This window comes from Schistocerca americana, chromosome 3 (genome assembly GCF_021461395.2).
Source record: "Schistocerca americana isolate TAMUIC-IGC-003095 chromosome 3, iqSchAmer2.1, whole genome shotgun sequence".
NCBI classification, from domain to species: Eukaryota; Metazoa; Arthropoda; class Insecta; order Orthoptera; family Acrididae; genus Schistocerca; species Schistocerca americana.
Genome location: NC_060121.1, coordinates 688,658,259 through 688,678,680, shown reverse-complemented (window position 1 = coordinate 688,678,680; position 20,422 = coordinate 688,658,259). Strand labels below are relative to the sequence as shown.

General features: G+C 39.3%; 1 protein-coding gene across 1 annotated transcript in view; it reads right to left on the bottom strand.

The window, feature by feature from the left end:
* The window catches only part of LOC124606314 (juvenile hormone esterase-like), a 136,851-nt gene that overhangs the window by 46,182 nt on the left and 70,247 nt on the right, over window positions 1-20,422 (bottom strand). The window contains exon 6 of the mRNA XM_047138296.1: window positions 14,613-14,769. Within this exon, the coding sequence (XP_046994252.1) occupies window positions 14,613-14,769 (157 nt within the window). The remainder of the gene's footprint in view (window positions 1-14,612; window positions 14,770-20,422) is intronic.

Genomic DNA, 20,422 nt, shown 5'->3' with positions numbered 1-20,422 from the left:
CATCGTTCTACCATTCCTAGACCGGCAAGGGAACTTGCTGTTCCAACAGGACAATGCACGTCCGCATGTATCCCGTGCCACCCAACGTGCTCTAGAAGGTCTAAGTCAACTACCCTGGCCAGCAAGATCTCCGGATCTGTCCCCCATTGAGCATGTTTGGGACTGGATGAAGCGTCGTCTCACGCGGTCTGCACGTCCAGCACGAACGCTGGTCCAACTGAGGCGCCAGGTGGAAATGGCATGGCAAGCCGTCCACAGGACTACATCCAGCATCTCTACGATCGTCTCCATGGGAGAATAGCAGCCTGCATTGCTGCGAAAGGTGGATATACACTGTACTAGTGCCGACATTGTGCATGCTCTGTTGCCTGTGTCTATGTGCCTGTGGTTCTGTCAGTGTGATCATGTGATGTATCTGACCCCAGGAATGTGTCAATAAAGTTTCCCCTTCCTGGGACAATGAATTCACGGTGTTCTTATTTCAATTTCCAGGAGTGTATTTCATAACGGCTGTAGTCACCACAGTGCTTGTTCCTTTGGACATGCATGCTTATCCAAGGAACGTTGCATCGTAATGCGCAATACCATAGGCACTGCAACATCTAATTATTTCGTCGTTTGATCTTTCTTTACAAGGGTTCTGAGTTAAAATAAATTTGTATAGTGCAGAACTGCATTTACTCATTCAATACTTTCCCTTGACTATTGATTTTATTGCTTTATATTTTTCTTTTCGTCCTTTTTTAATTAATAATGTTCAGATCCAGTAGTTAATTCTAATGAGATTGGGAACGAAAATATAGTCAGAATATCCCATAAAATAGCTGATCCATGGGATGTGCTCTTGTTGTAGGATATTCAATGTGATGTAGCTATTTGCAGTTGTCAGTTACGTATTATTTCCCCTCACTACCTCCAGCGGGTATCTAAAAATGACAGGGCCATTCATCATTCGATTTACTCACAATCCATAATGTGTACTCATTAGAGTGTTCATTCCGCTCTACAGATCATGTAATTATTCTTCACTCTCACTCAGGATAGCAATGTCATCAGCGAATCGCGTCATCGATATCCTTTTACCTTGAATTTTAATTCCGCCCCCGAACCTCTCTTTTATTTCCATCATTGCTTCCTCGATGTACTGATTGAACAGTAGGGGCGAAAAGCTACATCCTTGTCTTACATCCTTTACAATACGAGCACTTCGTTCTTGGTCGTCCACTTTTATTACTCCCTCTTAGCTGTTGTACACATTGTAAATGACTCGTCTCTCGCTATAACTTACCCCCGCTTTTCTCGGAATTTAGAATATCTTGCCCCATTTTACATTGTCGAGTGCTTTTTCCAGGTCGACAAATCCTATGAACGAGTCTCGATCTTTCTTTAGTCTTACTTCCCTTATTAAGCGCAACGTCAGGATTGCCTCTCTTGTGCCTCTACCTTTCCTGAAGGCAAACTGATCGCCATCTAGCCCATTCTCAATTGTCTTTTCCATTCTTCTGTAAGCAACTTGGATGCATGAGCTGTTAAGCTGATTCTGTTTTAATTCTTGCACTTGTCAGTTCTTGCCGTCTTCGGAATTGTGTGGATGATATTTCTTCGAAAGTCAGATGGTATGTCGCCAGACACATACATTCTACACACCAACGTGAATAGTCGTTTTGTTGCCACTTCCCCCAGTGATTTTAGAAATTCTGATGGAATGTAATTTAACCCTTCTGCCTTATTTGATCTTAAGTCCTCCAAAGCTCTTTTAAATTCTGATTCTAATACCGGATACCCTATCTCTTCTAAATCGACTCCTGTTTGCTCTTCTAACACATCATGAAAATCTTCCCCGTCATAAAAGCTTTCATTGTATTCTTTCCACCTATCCACTCTCTCCTCTCCATTTAACAGTGGAATTCCCGTTGCACTCTAAATGTTATCACCCTTGCTTTTGTCCGCCCCAGTAGCTGAGTGGTCAGCGTGACGGATTGCCGTCCTCTGGGCCCGGGTTCGATTCCCGGCTGGGTCGGAGATTTTCTCCGCTCAGGGACTGGGTGTTGTGTTGTGTTCATCATCATTTCATCCCCATCCGGCGTGCAGGTCGCCCAATGTGGCGCCGAATGTAATAAGACCTGCGATATGGCGGCCGGACCTGCCCCGCGAGGGGCCTCCCGGCCAATGACGCCAAACGCTCATTTCCATACCCTTGCTTTTAATGTCACCGAATGTTGTTTTGACTTTCCTGTATGCTGAGCTGTCCTTCCGACGATTATTTCTTTTTCAATGTCTTCACATTTTTCCTGCAGCCATTTTGTCTTAGCTTCCGTGCACTTCCTATTTATTTAATTCATAAGCGACTTGTATTTCTCTATTCCTGAGCTTCCCTGAACATTTTTGTACTTCCCCCTTTCATCGATCAATTGTAGTATTTCATCTGTTACCCACGGTTTCTTCACAGTTACCTACTTTGTACCTATGTTTTGCTTCCCAACTTCTGTGATGGCCCTTTTCAGAGATGTCCATTCGTTTTCTACTGTACTGCCTACTGAGCTATTCCTTATTGCTGTATCTATAGCCTTAGAGAACTTCAACCGTATCTCGTCATTCCTTAGTACTTCGTACCCCACTTCTTTGCGTATCAATTCTTCCTGACTAATGTCTTCAACTTCAGCATACTCGTCATCACTACTATATTGCGATCTGAGTCTACGTCTGCTCCCGTGTACGCCTTACAATCCAGTAACTGATTTCGGAATCTCTGTCTGAGCATGATGTAATCTAACTGAGATCTTCCCATATCACCCGGCGTTTCCGGAGTATACCTCCTCCTCTTGTGATTCTTGAACAGAGTATTCGCTATTACTAGCTGAAACTTGTTACAGGACTCAATTAGTCTTTCTCCTCTCTCATTTCTTGTCCCAAGCCATATTCTTCTGTAACCTTTTCTTCTACTCCTTCCCTACAACTGCATTCCAGTCCCCCATGACTATTAGATTTTCATATCACTTTACATACTGTATTAACCTTTCAATAGGAGCTGTAGAGGGTAAACTCTGTAGAGGAAGACAGAGATTGGAATACATCCAGCAAAGAATTGAGGAGGCTGGTTGCAAGTGCACTTGAGATTAAAGGGTTCGCAAAGGAGACGAATTCGTGACGGACCATATCAAAGCAGATACGACAGGAAGTATAGATAACATGCTTTTTGAATTTCTTATGTCATTTGCGGGAAGTGGCAACCAAACAACTGTTCAAGTTGTATATAATCTATGAGACTGAAGGCATATCACCGGACTCTCGGAAGAACGTTATCCACGCAATCCCGAAGACAACAATGGCAGATAAACATAAACGCGAGACTTTTTCTGGGTCCACAAAACCTACTGATATTTCTTAAAGTTTGCCTTCGTTATCAAACGCTACATCAAAACTGCCTCTCTGATTCCCTTAATTTCCCTAAAGCCCAACAGTCACCTAACACATCCTCAGTTTTCGTTTCCTTTCTTCTGATTCTGTACTCGTCAACAACTTTCATGGCTCCCTGTAGTCAGACTCTAGGAGTTGTACCATGAAAACATAAAGACGCTGTAAGTGGTATGCGCTGCCTGCGATATGTAAGGTATAAGAGAATCTCAGGCCAAAGAGCAGTGTTGTATGCAGTAGGAACTGTGTAGCAGTAGGTTGTTGCTAGCGGGCAGTCTGGTGTATCGTGTTGGTTGGGCAGGTCACGGTGCAGCGATGGCGGAGCCTGAGCGTTATAGTATAAGGTAAAAGCAGCCTCGCGCATATCTAGTAATGTTACGTGAACTCCCATGTAAATCTTTTAAAAATGTCTTAATAATAATTTTTGTGATATAAAGTAATTTTTAACAAGCATTCATTTCAATTTAAAGAATTTACTAATTTCTTCAATCCATGACCATTCCTATTGTTGCAAAAGAAAAATCAGTTGCTTCCTTTCATAAATGACAAATCTATAGGCCAGCGTTGCACAGAGCTGTGCCGGAAAAAGCTATTGTTAAGAGCAGATAGTTGGCGACTTTATTGAGGTAAGAATTTTTGGTCTTTATTCAGAATGATCTTACAGGGACATGACGCAGCACTGCTGTCGTCCAAAATTTACCAGGTTACTGAATTTTTTTTTATTACGAGGTTTAGGAATTTTTCTGTTTCGAGCTCACATTAAATGAGAAAAGAATTTTGTGGGTACATTAAATGGGAAACAAATTTTGTGTGGAGGTTAAATGTGAATGAATTTCTGTAGGGAGGTTATAAATGGGAACCAATTTTGTTCTGAGGTTACACGAAAATTAGAATCATTAACCAAATAATATTTATTTATTTTAATTTTTTTGTGGGGAGGTTACACTTGGCGACAACCGGCCAGGATCGTATTTCTTTGTGAATCTCTGAGAAGTAGTCATATATCTGCTCTTATTTACTTAAATGTAGTTTGCATCTGGCGCAACGCATTTACTAACTTGTCACTTTTTCTTTCACAGATCATCGGCAATTTATTGCTCTTTGTTGTAATTGTTTGTTCCATTTCGCTTTGTCTTTGTTTCATTTGTGCTTAATTTTGATTTGTGAAAAATGCCACGAAAAACTCTTAACAGTACATCGCGATGTGCAATGAGTGAAATAGCCGACTCAAATAATTTGACCGATAATAATTGCGACACACAGTGTAATAGTGATAATCGTCTAATTACAGATAATCAGTGCCTACCGATCACTAGTATTGCGTTAAATCCTAATGATGGGCAAACAAATTCAATTATGTCTACAGTAAATTTAACAATTGATGACGCGGCACGTTCCGATACAATGAACGCTGCTCAGTTTGACACACCCAGTTTGCAAAATTTGCATAGTGAACAGATAAAGTTTTCTCACGAAGATGAACAATGTAGTCAAAATACGTCAGATTTATTTGATTCCGAGGTGGTGACCAACAGTGCACATCCAATTGGCGAACCTTTTCAAGAATCAGAAAATGACCAAATGGTTACATAAAACGTGACAGTTGCAGGTACGCCATTAAACAGCACAGAGAATAGAGTAGGTAATATTGGCATGGATCAAGTTATGGCATTATTGCTACAAATTAATGAAAATAATGAAAATCTCAAACAACAAATTAATGAAAATAATGAAAATCCCAAACAACAAATTAATGAAAATAATGAAAATCTCAAACAACAAATTAATGAAAAACTAGACAATAATTCCAAACAGTCGAATGATAAGCAAGATAACAACTTCGAACACCTTAATGAAAATCTTAAACAATTGAATGAAAAATACGACAACCTTAATGAATCGAACAAACAACTTAGTGAACAGATTACAGCCGTTGCTGTGCAATGTCATGATACTAAAGAACAATTACGTGAGGAAATTAAGGCTTGTGCTAGGAACAGTAGTGAAGAAATTAGATCTGTGGCACAAGAATTAAATAATACACATGCAGCCACAACTAAATTACTTAGAGAGGAAATTAGTGCAGTCGCTAAACAATGTTCTGAAAACGCAACACAGTTACGCGACGAGTTAAAATTAATGTCAGCAGAACTTTCACGCACACTGGATGCGAAAGTAGACGCGAAATTTGACCAACAGAACAGCCAAATTGACGAACGTTTTAATCACCACCTACAAAACAGTGTAACACGTTACCGTAAATTTATACAGGAACAGAATAAAGTAAAGCAATAAGTCATGGAAACAATTACTGCACAGAGACAGGAAGATAAGCGTAAATTGTTTACGAAAGCAAAAACATACGTAGACAACAATATTGCTACAGTATCAGACGAAATTAATGCTATCAAACAGTTGAACACCGAATTGCATGATGAAATCTCTGATCTTAAAACAAAAACAGACACACACACAGTAGACTTTCAGACAGTGACCGACAGACTTGAACAATTAGAACTAATACAGGATCCCGATGCCATCAAAGCAGACGTTAAGAAATTAAACAAAACCACACGTAAAATACAAGAACAAATTAATGCTTGCGATACTAAAAACGATGATCAGGGAAAAATACTGACTGAAAAATATGATGAATTGGCCAGTCGTATTGATGTTATCGAAAGTAATAATGACACAAAATCAGACGATACGTCACCAGTTTCGTTTAATCAAACACCTGAATTCCAAAATTTACAGCAGACGATCAGTGAGATAGATTCGTCCAATAATACATTACGTAGAAAATTGTCGACTTTACAGCAAGAAGTGACACAGATGAAAAATGTTTCAGCCTCTAACACGGCACAGCATACGCCACATTCCGAACATTTATCACACTCACATAGCATGTATAATTTAGGTAATTTACAGAGAGTACGTGAGTTCGATTCCGAACAGTCACAGACAAACAGACTAGGATACAATCATGAACCTGTTCAGACATTCAGAGACGAAAATTTTGATTACAAGCACTTTCTATCCGTGAGAAAATTTAAAGTATTTAAAAATGACAGAACACAGATTCACCCCTTGGATTGGATACAACAATTTAGCTTTGCTTTTCCACCGGCTTGGCCCGTAACACACAAACTTGAATTTATTTGCAGTTTTTTGGAAGGCGAACTGGCAACTCGTATGAGACCGATCGCGAGACAATGCTAGTCGGTAGAAGCATTTCAGAATGCTTTTCTGTCAGCGTACTGGTCGAAGACGACACAGCGCGGAATCAAGGATCAATTAATTAGTTTACCGAATTATGAGAACTCAAATTTTTCCTCTGTCACGCAATTTTTTGAACACATGGTCCAACAAAACCAGTACTTAAGTGAGCCATACAGTGAATCTGCACTTATTCAATTATGTATTTCTAAATTACCACAATCTTTAAGAGTATCACTTTTAACGGGTCAGCAGAAAGAAAATATTTCGGCATTCAGAGATCTGTTACAGCTTTTGGAAGTTCAGCAATCAGATTATTCCTTCATAAACAAAAATTTCTCATATCATAACCAAGGACAACCAACATACAGTAATTACGATCAGACACGCTATTTCAATAGCAAATGTAATAGACGCTCCAGGAACGACAACCACCAGAATTTTAATAACAGACAAAATTTTAATTATCAGTATCGTCGAAATTATCAGCAACAGGAACCACATTTTGGTAACAATTGAGGTTTTTCCCCACAACAACAACAACAAAACCAGCCGGTTAGCATACCTAACCAACAATGTAATGAGCAAGGTCAAGCAAGCTTTAATGTTTCGCCGCCTACACGTATAGCGTCGGTTCCACCAAATAATAACGCACAGCAGCAAGGAAATCACTACGTACAGAAGACACATTATTTCAACTCGTATCGCAACGCGCCGTATAACTACGTACAGAAAACACACCATTTCAATTCATATCGCAATGCACCGTATAGAAATGACTATCATGACAGACGTAAAAGTAATGAGCACAATTTTCAGCGTGCGTTTAATAACAGTCGGTCTTACCAGCAGCAAAATAATCCACAACAACAGATTGTTATGAATGAACCAGACAGTCGGTATCATCCCGAACCTAATACGTCAGGAAGAAATAACAGAACAGTACAAATTGTCGAGATGCCACAGCATCCTCCCGCAAATACCAGCGCGTCAGAAAGAATTTGACTAGATACAGTACAGGTTGCATCTTCCTGCAACGCAAGCAATACTTTTGACACGCAGAATCTTGTTCACGAAAATGTTATTACTTTTGACGACATCCCAGACACTCTTTTGCAGGAAAAACCAGTTATTCAAAAAACCATTTCACACCCTGTCATTGAAGATAGGATCATCCAAATTTTCAGCAGTAATCGATTCTGGATCACCTATCTCAGTTATAAATGAGGAAACTTTCAACGAATGTAACAAAGAGAATACCTATCCTACGTTACCATTAGGTAAAACTAAAGTAAAAGGAGCAGTATCTGGTAATGCAGTAGATGTAAAATTACAGACACATTTATCATTTTGTATTGCAGGTCATACATTTCACTCAAATTTTGGGATTGTTCCCTTATTGACAACAGACGGTATTTTAGGTACGAATTTTCTGGTACAACACGACGCAATTATTGACTTTCAAAATTCCTATTTACTGTTAAAGGATGAAAATGTACAACTGGCTTTAGAATTTCAACACTCTTTAGCTGCAGAAGAACAAACAATTAATCGTACAGAGGTCATTTCCGCATCACGTAACATAGACTGTCATTTGACATTGTTCACAGATACGTACGTACACAACTATAATTCTCCAGACGAAGGCGATTATGACGTTATACAGATGATTACTGATAAAATTAAACAGAGCAGTGCAAATACAGACGACGAACGTTCAGAGCTACGCAAAATTCTTTTACAGCAAGCTCCAGTTTTTGACAATGTTCCTGGTACTATGTCCGGATTTATGTATGAATTTCAAGTTAAACAGCACGACACGTTTAAAGCCAAACATTATCCCATTCCGTATATTCACAGAGAACAAGTTAGGAAAGAATTGCAAGCTATGCTTGACCAAGGAATTATTGAACCGGCAGTTAGTCCGTACATAAACCCGCTCCATATTGTTAAGAAAAAGGATGGTTCACTTCGCCTCGTACTTGATTCGCGTCACATCAACGACATTATTATTAATGAAACAGATCGCCCTCAAACACTAGAAGAACTTCTACAGAAATTTCATGGTACTGCTATTTATTCCACGTTAGATTTGAAATCGGGATTTGGGCAAATTCAGCTCCATCCGAATTGTAGAAAGTACACAGCTTTTCTCTGATTTGGTGACTGTTATCAATTTTGTAAATTACCGTTCGGTTTAACTATTTCTTCAGCAGCATTTATTCGCGGTTTGAATAGTATACTTCCGACAGAACTTAAAGACAGAATCACAACGTATGTAGACGACATTCTTATTGCAGAAGCTAACTGGTCTGAACACAATTTGATTCTTGAACAACTGTTACGAACTTTTCGTGCACAAGGACTCACAGTTAATCTCAGTAAATCGCACTTTGGCAAAACTTCTATAAAATTTCTTGGACATGTAATTTCAGCAGAAGGCACTGCGCCTGACCCGGAAAAACTTCAAGCTTTACGTGACATTACTGTTCCTACGACGAGGAAACAAATACGCAGCTTTTTGGGTTTAATTAACTTTTTTCCTAAATTTATTCATTACTCTGCTTTAGACACCCCTAGATAATGTCAACTGACGGGTAAAAACACTATTTGGTCCTGGGATAGCCAAGCACATTCTGAATTTGTGAATCTGAAAGAAGCTTTGTTGAATGCACCACTTTTATCACATCCAGATCTTACTAGAAATTTTTCCATTGCCACCGACAGTTCTAACACCGCTTTAGGCGTACACATGTTTCAGGAAATTGAAGAAGATGGCACTACGGTAATTAAAAACATCGCCTTTGTGAGTCGCATTCTGTCACCTGTTGAACGCAATTATTCTGTTACAGAACTTGAAACATTATGTGTTGTATGGGCATTTACGAGATTTAGGCATTTTCTTTATGGAAGACACACTACCGTTTACACAGATCATAGAGCTATACAGTTTTTACTTTCCGCTAAATTTACACACGACAGATTAAGCGGATGGAAACTTTATTTACAGGAATTTAATTTTACAATTGTTCACATTCCCGGTACTCAAAATATTGTAGCAGACGCACTATCCCGTTCTCTCAGCAACAATCAGCAAGACATCGCAACCAACATCTGCAAAGCAAATTTCAGCGTCATGTATATTCAACAAGTTGCATTTGAAAATTTCATTTCGTCGTCATTATGAGAGCAGAGTAAAGACAACGTATGGAAAGAAATTAAACACCTTTTGCAAGATAGGAATAATGTTACCATCAGAAACCATTACACTGTACGCAGTAATATTCTGTTTCGCCGCTCTCACCCTGACAGCAACAATTGGTTACTATGTATTCCTGACGAGCTTGTTAACAAATTAATTTGGTATACTCATTTAAGTTACGCACATTATGGAGCCAGAAAATGTTTTCTTATACTGAGACAGAACTGTTATTTTGCCAACATGGAGAAACGTATTCGACGAGTTTTAGCGTCATGTAAAATCTGCCAGAAAGCCAAGTCACACACGACTTCAAATATTCCTCCGTTACATCCCATTGTACCTGTTAAATTGAGACACATGGCCGCTGTACACATTTTTGGTCCGATTCCCAGAACTAATAGAGGTTTTTGCCACATCTTTGTCGCAGTTGAACTCACTTCGAAATTCGTTACCTTCACTCCGTTACGCAAAGCTACTGCTAAATCTGTTTCGAAAGCATTTGTAAAACATTTTCTATTTCATGTAGGGAATGTATTGAAAGTAATTTCCGACAATGGATCACAATTTCGATCTGCTATATGGACACGTATGTTACGAACAAGAAACATTTCTCCGATCTATATATCCACGTATCACGCTTCTTCGAAACCTTGTGAACGACTAATGAAAGAAATTGTTAAACTATGTAGAATATACTGCTATAAAAACATATTGATTGGGATACACACATACTGTCATTCCAGGATGTAATTAACTCCATACCAAATGAATCTACTGTGTTATCTCCGACTGTTATACTGAAAAATGTTGAACCACCTAACAAAATTAAAGAATTAGTATCCTTTCCTACATCTCGTCGACTACGACACCATGAAATAATTGACATTGCGCTGAACAACATCAAACGTGCGGCAGAGCGCCGGAGAAGACAGCAAAAACAGGTTTGTACATATCGTGACTTTCACGTTGGACAGAAGATATTAGTACGTACACACTATTTATCCAACAGAGGAAAGAGTAGATGTAGTAAATTTGAGCTTCTATACGTAGGTCCATATCGAATTCGCAGCATTCCTCACCCCAATGTAGTACACGTCGAAACTTTGAGAACCAGAAAAAGCAAAGGCAATCACCATGTCTCCAATATTAAACCCTTTATTGAATGAACATACTTTATGATTTATCACACTGTAATGCCATTTCCTGATTTTTATATGACCACTTAAGCAATTATATTTATGTGACTACTTACTGATGATTATCATATTTTTTCTTGCCAAGTGCCCGGAAAGGTAAGGTTAGCATGTCGCTTTTCTTCTCGTTACACATCAGACCGTGCACATTTTTCCAGATAAACTTACATATTTTATGACCAATTATGCAATTCTATCTATTGACATATTAATTTTATCAAATTCTTTCTCCATTAAAGTCTTCAACTCTCGCCTCTATCAACTACACAACATACAAGCTGAACAAAAAGAAAGTCATTTCTTGTCGTTACATATCAGACCGCGCACATTTTCCATTTTTCATGTATGTATGATTGTTTTCCTGTTGGTTCGTATGCACTATGAAATGTTTAAGATGTAACAAACACTAGTTGACTTTAACATTTCGCCTTATGATATCTCAACATTGTGACTATTTTACATTTTTTTTGCTGCTACATTATGATACTCTGTGTACATTTTTGCACCTGAACACTGTCTATGTTTTTTACATAATACGTTTTCTGTCATGCTATGCTGTATGCTTAATTATATCACTAGAAACAAGTTTTTATTTAATGGATATATGATTTAAATGCAAGATATTAATGCCTATACATCATTTTCAGAAAGCAATAACGTCTAAAAGAAATAAATTAAACAAACCAAAGTGGATTACTATGAAATGGGAATTTGACCTTCGGAATGAACGAAAGAAAATGGAATACCTAGTGGTGAAGAGTAAATGGATCAGAATTAACAAGCATTAACAAGAATATACTATACACATCGTATGATAGCAGTCTTAACTAATTTTTTCTTTCAGAATACGAGGCGATTGATGCAGGCTGTCAGACATAACTACACATCTTAGTTTTAGTGATGAAATATGCTAGAAATAAGAAACTCTATACTATGAATAGTTGTAGGAAGTAAATGGTAATATGAATAATGAATAATGAAGTGTCTTTTTCGCAGATGATGATGAATGGTGATGTATAGTTTTATGAAGAATATGCTAATATGAATAATGAAGTTTTTCTTTGCAGGTGATGCTAGTAATGAAGTTATGGTGATATGAATAATGAAGTTCTTCTTTGCAGGTGATGATAGTGATAAATTTTATATGGCCACTTAACGCACCACATTTAAGTTTTTCTTTGCAGATGAGAATAATGATGAAGTTTATATATTTACTGTTAGTTAAGAAATGCTATGTAGTTATTTAAGTATTTGTTGCAGTTCGTTTTGACAGTATGTCTCATGTCGCATGGTATAATGACTGAATGTTTTGGAAAGGACAGCTTGAGTACATACATATTGAGTACACGTTTCATTACCTGTTAATTCGAAGTTCACTACTTTTCAGCATAATATGCGATTCTTCTTTCAGCTGAATAATCCATTTTGTATTTTTTCCAGGAGAAGCTATTCATGAAATTAATGTGCTATAAGCAGTTAGTTATTAAACATGTTGTAGTACTTGCATTTTTTTTACCATTTGTGTGTGTCATTCATGAATGTGATCACATATACTCTACTTGTTTCATAACCTTGCTACAGCTGACTCATGGTGAATGACGTTATTAATCCTTATTTTCAGCAATAAGTCAAAAGCAAATATTTTCATGCCCCAGTAACTAATTATCGATCCCAACGCAATGCATTACTAGCACAAAAAATATAGACCTTGAATAATAGTTACAGTGTGTTTCATTTTAAATATGTCTTATGTCACTGGAATGATGAGTTCTGAGTAATACTGAATGATGTTTTCTAACCACACACCTTGAGTAATAGTTCCAGTGTGTTACATTTTAAATATGTCCTATGTCACTTGAATGATGAGTTCTGAGTAACACTGAATGATGTTTTGAATAATGCATAAATACTATACCAATAATTTCTGTAAATAATATTTTTGTTATAGTCTATAAATGCTATGCCAATAATTAACTCTTGTTTTGAATGATGACTTCTGAACAATGCATAAAAATGTTTAGTAACTGGCCAATGAGTGCCAATGTTCACTGTAATCAGATGACTTATGAATAATATTCTGTAATACTTCATACACAGTACAGAAATGTTTAGTAACTAGGCTATGAGTGCCACCAATTACTGAAATCGGTTGATAGACTAGTGTAATTCTCAATTATGACTAGCATAAGACTTAATGTCCTTCACCTTCTGACCTAATTACCAGAAATTACTGCAATATCCGTTTGTCCTGTCCATCCTTATGATCATGGAGCACCATATTTGGTTTTTGCACTGATCCTACGTTGGTGAAAGAGTGTGGTGTTGACACATCTTGCTGTCCACCACCTTGAACGATGGAGATGTTATTATGGTCCCACTGTTTGGTGTACCTAATGTACTACCAAAATGATAACATTAAATATTAATACGACATTTCAGTGTCTTGGCTACACTGATAAATACTTCAGGAAGAGAACTGCAGATTGTCTCACTTGGTGTTGTGCTTCTGTAGAAAGATATGGACTTTCAGTGCAGCTACGTGCAACCTACTGTGCTACAACCATGATGCAATCCTTCCCATTCCTTTCCTAGTTCTTGTAAAATGGCAAAGACTTATACAGTGCGTTTAAATTCTTGTAAAATGATAAAGACATATACAGTGCATGTGCACTTCATCTCATTTGTTAGCAAGATCAGTTGTCCTAAAAATGCTAAAGACTTCTACAGTGCGTGTGCACTTTATTTCACTCCATGACATGTTATGTAAAAATGCTAAAGACTTCTACAGTGCGTGTGTGCTTTATTTCACTCCTTGATATGTTTATTAGTTGTAAAAAAGGTAGAGATATCTTCAATCCATGATCATTCCTATTGTTGCAATAGAAAAATCAGTTGCTTCCTTTCATAAATGACAAATCTATAGGCCAGCGTTGCACAGAGCTGTGCCGGAAAAAGCTATTGTAAGAGCAGATAGTTGGCGACTTTATTAAGGTAAGAATTTTTGCTTTTTATTCAGAATGATCTCACAGGGCCATGACGCAGCACTGCTGTCGTCCAAAATTTACCAGGTTACTGATTTTTTTTTATTACGAGGTTTAGGAATTTTTCTGTTTCGAGCTTACATTAAATGAGAAAAGAATTTTGTGGGTACATTAAATGGGAAACAAATTTTGTGTGGAGGTTAAATGTGAATGAATTTCTGTAGGGAGGTTATAAATGGGAACCAATTTTGTTCTAAGGTTACACAAAAATTAGAATCATTAATCAAATAATATTTATTTATTTTAATTTTTTTGTGGGGAGTTTCTCTTTTGCCTCTGATGATATTCGTGGAAACTCGTAATGTCGATTTTAAAAACCACGTAAAGGAATCTGCACAGGACTTACTCCCAGAAACAAACTATTTTCACTGTTTGGACCTCAACGAAACTGAACTTTAACATCGACTTGCATATTTTCTCCTCTAGTATTGTAGATCTTTCATTTCCAGCCTTAAATATCTCAGTACTTAAAGTAAACTTTACACATTCCATCGCAGGTCATCAGAATCATTACTGCTATAGTATGAAGTAAAGAAGCCTTACATGCTGAATGGAAGTATCCTTCTTCTATTGTGACTCCAGTTAGCCACGGTACGGCTGTATGGGGCTCCATGTCTCCCGGATGTTTAGGCAGAAATGAATCTTCCCCCTCGCCTTCTATTGCTGCTCGGAATGGTATTAGAGGACAGATGAACCACTCCTGGAATAGAAATAGACCATAATCATGACTTCATCATAACAACTAGTCACACATGTCATGTATCATTTGAACTGTAATAGTAACTGGAACAATCAGATGCTGACTTGTTTTATTTTGTAAACGGTTCATAAAGGAACGAGAGTCACCTATTGCCTTTCTTACGACCTCACTGCTTTACCAGAAGTGTCGGAGTTACAAAGTACCTTAAATAAAATAAATTAACAGAGGAATGAGAGTATTAATTCCAAGTTTAATTTTTTGTTGTATCGCACAAAAATGTATTGTTTACGTCGCATTAGTTTTGTATACCTTCATCATAAGTCTTTATTGATGTGAAATATGCTTTAATAAAGAGTTAATGAAAACATTATGTTGCATGACGCTTTTCACCAATGCGATCTTAAAGCTTGTTCTTCTCACTTCGTGTCTAATATAACTCCACCTACTCCAAAATGAGATCACCGTGTGTTCATATAAAAAAACGTACGTTATTAGAACTACATCCCAAGTAATTAGAGCAGTGAGGTGTATCACTAAAACCTTACCAAAAACAGACTAGTATCGCGAGACACGGAACTTATTTGATGTATCGCATCTGAATGAATCTTTAATTAATTAATGAATACCAAAAGGCTCATAGCTGGATGCAAGTCTTTCCGTTTGACTCCACTTTTGAGGCATGCGTGTAAGTTTCGCTGTTCATTTATTTAATCTAAAATTGAGAATGAGCATGCGTGGTCTAGGGGTCACCGGCACGGTATCTCAGCGCGTTCCATCTGAGGATTAACTGCCCTCGAAAAAAAAAAAAGCATCTTTGACGAGCACCCAAAACGCTGTAAGTCCCGCCACCGCTTAAATTTTTGCAAAAGCCATAAGCAATGGCAGCTGAAGACTTCCGGCATAAGAAATCACTCTCATTCAGCCAACGGCCTTGTCAAAGAGGGCGGACAGAGGTTCAGGGCACTCTCCATTCCTTTGGGTGGGAAATTGTCCCTAAAGGCAGAAAATGCAATAGTGATCAAAGGGGTGAGGATGCAGAAGGCAACTTGAATCACTGCATTAGAGAAACATAATGTGTACACACAGGACATGTGGCCCGTAATTGTTAATCTCTCCATAAGCCAAAGATTCCGGAATAGTCCCCCATTCAGACCTCCACGAGGGGACTGCCAAGGGTAAGGTGAGGTGACCATGTGAAAAAGAATGATGAACGAAAGGATAACGTTCTACGAATCGGAGCGTAGAACGTCAGGAGCTTGAACGTGGTAGGGAGGCTAGAAAATCTGAAAAGCGAAATGTAAGGATCAGTCTACATATAGTGGGGGTCAGTGAAGTGAAATGGAAAGAAGATAAGGATTTCTGGTCAGATGAGTGTAGGATAATATAATGGAGTGTCTTTATTATCAAAATGGCGTAATGAATGATTGCCTATACTAGTAGAGGTTGGAAAGCCAGTGGAGATGAAACGGCAGGCAGTACTCGAGACCTGGGTGGGAAAAGCCCGCACAGGTGTGTTGGTCCTGCCTGACACAGGAAGTAGCGAGAGAGGCAGTCTGGACACATGGGCGCGGAAACACAATACAGTGGCGGCTGGCCAGTGTTGTAGATAGGCCGGAAGGATAACCGGGAACTCTATAAATCTTGAACGCAGCTGAGAGGAACGAGTAAGTGTCACCTCAGAAATCACACGGGCTGGGTTATTTCCAAGGATTTTTACTCAGAAGCGTATCATTGTATGAATATAAGTATTTCCTCGCAAACTTTCGGCACTGGACGATAAAAGACTAAAATATGGTAGGTAGGCTTTCTCAAGAATCTGTAGAGAGGGAGAATATTCCAGAGTTTCGTGCAGATCATTCGCCTTCTGCAGTTACGAGGGAGGGGATCCGAGTCTTGCTGGGAAGCCAGCGTTGGAGAGGAAGAGGTCTTTTGAGCGCCCGTGTGTGACAGTCGCTATCAGCTTTGTTGGTACAGACGGACTTGGTATCTTTGTGCTCATGAGTGTTATGGATAGATAGGTTACGCACTGTACTGTTGCGAAATTATACTATTCTGGACTTCGCCTCCGGGTTGGAAGCCGTCGTTGAGCACGCAGCGTTCGGTGATTGATAGCACTCCTTCTGCCTATACATACGTTGAGACTTTATTTGAACTCCGTCCTTGTGGCTGGGAGTTCGCGTTTCTCGTTTGTAGAACACAGAGAAGAGAAAGTGTTAGAGTATGCTAGTCAGAGGACCGCCTTCTGCCGTCCTAGTGTTTGAAAGAGTTTTATTCTGTGGCGGGAGTTCTTCCATCGTCGCATACGTGTACGAGAACCATTACTCCGACGCACCAGACGCATTACATACGGTTGCTTCAGCTTATCAGGGCTGTAAAGCTAAACAGCTGTGATCACGCTAGTTTATTTCCACTGAGGTTCCACACCACTGCAGATCATCTTTGAAAGTAGTGTCTTCTAGTGTTTGGTACGTAGATGATGTCAGTCATTTCGCGTTATTTATGTTAGATCGCGTGGCTATAAAAAGGGGCAGAGTTGGGCAATTGATCAGCAATTTTTAGTCAGGGAATATAGAAAATTGTATTATAAAGGTTTTTTTTAATCTACAATAAATGTATAATGAGAAACAACGTTTATCATTTAGTAGTATTAGTTGCCCTGATCATTCATTTATGTTTAGGTTGTAATTTATATGTTAAAGAGCATTAAGAGATCCTAAGATCTGCTTCAGGGGGTAGTCGGACAGGACCAAATCATCACTTTAGTATTCAATATTTTCCATTGCGCACATGCATTTTACACCCTCCTGGAGTAGCATCTTGGCAGTGGTTTGAGGAGCATTACAGTGAACTCACGTTGATGCATCGACGACCAAATTCGCACGATGTAAATCCTATGGAACCGATTTACGCGAATAACATGACCTTTGACTTAGACATGTAATTCCACGTACCTCAACAAACCTACGATCAAACTGTCGGGTCCTTGATACACAAAGCCAGTGATGTATTTCGTTCCAAACACGGACACACAAGTTATTAAGCAGTTGTTTGGCTCAGACGAGTTGTTCTGTAGGGTGTTCCATTTATCTGACAACTGCCTGTGCGGCGCAATATATGCCAGGCAGCGAGCGCTCCGTTGCCCTACGATCAGAAGCCGTGTCGCCCGTCTACTGCTGTGCTATAACATGACTACCTTTAAAATATAACCAAATAAATTTTGTACTGACGCATGTCGCACAAGGAGATGCTGGAACTGCCTGCCATTATTTTCCACGCATTTCTGACATCTACTCAAGAAATTATTCATCACATGACGCAATTCTCTCTGAGGTACTGAATTAATTGATTCACGGATATTATCCTTCAGTTCCTCTATTGTGTGTGGGTACTTCAGTACAACCCACAAATAAAAATCGCACGGAGTTAAATCCGGACTTCTAGCCGGCCAGATATAATTAGTAATCATTCTTTCATCGAACATATCGTGAATTGCGTGCACGAAACATTGGGCGTTAAGAGCCCTTGACGAATCCTGTTGAAAGAAAAATAAAAAGCTTCGTTCTCCTTCCCTCTATCAAACAAAAGTCGCAAAAACTTTTGCACATATCTTTCAGCTGTAACTGAACCTGGGCCTATTATTCTGTCACTACTAACTGCGCACAACACCCCTATTTTCTGAAGATGAAGGGGTTCATCCAGAAGAACAATAGGCCTATCAGGGCTGCAATGTCGACGATTTTGGGAACTAACATACCCATGTAAATGGAACCAAGCCTCGTCTGAAAACAGAATGAGATAAGGATCCATTTCACCGTCACGCAGTTGTTGTAAAACCCATTCACAAAACTTAACCTTGAATCTCTCAATTGCTGTTGCTACTATATCTTTGAATTTGAGCCACATCTCGTCTACCTTTGCATAGTCAGTTCGGAAGGAATGGAGATTGTCTCTTAGGAAGGCTTCAAGTGACACTTTATCCGCTTTTTTAAATAAAATTATTTTGCGTTTGTTTCTGTTGGATTTGGAAGAAACGGTATTGAGCCTAGCTACAACGACCTTGTGATCACTAATCCCTGTATCAGTCATGATGCTCTCTATTAACTCTGGATTGTTTGTGGCTAAGAGGTCAAGTGTGTTTTCGCAACCATTTACAATTTGCATGGGTTCGTGGACTAACTGCTCGAAATAATTTTCGGAGAAAGCATTTAGGACAATCTCGGAAGATGTTTTCTGCCTACCACCGGTTTTGAACAAGTATTTTTGCCAACATATCGAGGGAAGGTTGAAGTCCCCACCAACTATTACCGTATGAGTGGGGAACTTATTTGTTACGAGACTCAAATTTTCTCTGAACTGTCCCGCAACTATATCATCGGAGTCTGGGGGTCGGTAGAAGGAGCCAATTATTAACTTAGTTCGGCTGTTAAGTATAACCTCCACCCATACCAATTCGCACGGAGTATCTACTTCGACTTCACTACGAGATAAACCACTACTGACAGACACAAACACTCCACCACCAATTCTGCCTAATCTATCTTTTCTGAACACCGTCTGAGACTTCGTAAAAATTTCTGCAGAGCTTATTTCAGGCTTTAGCCAGCTTTCTGTACCTATAACGATTTCAGCTTCTGTGCTTTCTATTAGCGCTTGAAGCTCAGGGACTTTCCCAGCACAACTACAACAATTTACAACTACAATTCCGACTGTTCCTTGATTCAAGCACGTCCTGTATTTGCCATGCACCCTTTGAGATTGCAGCCCACCCCGTACTTTCCCGAGGCCTTCTAACCTAAAAAACCGCCCAGTCCACGCCACACAGCCTCCGCTACCCGTGTAGCCGCCAGCTGAGTGTAGTGAACTCCTGACCTATTCAGCGGAACCCGAAACCCCACCACCCTATGGCGCAAGTCAAGGAATCTGCAGCCAACACGGTCGCAAAACCGTCTGAGCCTCTGATTCAGACCCTCCACCCGGCTCTGCACCAAAGGTCCGCAGTCGGTTCTGTCAACGATGCTGCAGATGGTGAGCTCTGCCTTCATCTCGTAAGCAAGACCGACAGCCTTCACCAAATACTTTATAGGGCCTTAGCCCAAGCAGCTTAGCACCTCTTTGTACAGATGTGCACGATATTTGTGTTTGCTGCGAAAGATGTCTAAGAGACGTTTTAGGGGAATTTTCCAGGCGTTATGCAATATTATCGAGACGAGCTTCAGTGATCACTGTACATCATCGTTTACGCTTCTTGTCTGGAACACTTCCCGTTTCACGAAATTTATTTACTGATTTGTGAACTACATCACGACTCAGAACTCGGACACCTGGAAACTTCTGTTCAAACAATCTCCGAACAGTGCATGCAGATTCTGTACACACATACGAATCGTAAATAAACACTTGTTGAATTGAATAATTCACTCTTGCTGTTGTTGCTTTCGCAAATTTCCCTGTTACACTCGTGATGCCTGTTTCACTGCTCGAATGAGGCGCGTATCTCTGTATGGCCTTCAGGCTAAAACCCTCAAAAAGAAAAGGGGCCATAGTGCGGTCCCGCAGGACCCATTCGCCCGGCAGGCGCGGCTTCCTTGGTCGGCCTGCAATACTCCGGGCAGGTGGCCGTCACACTGTACTTTAAATTGGAATGGAGTGAACC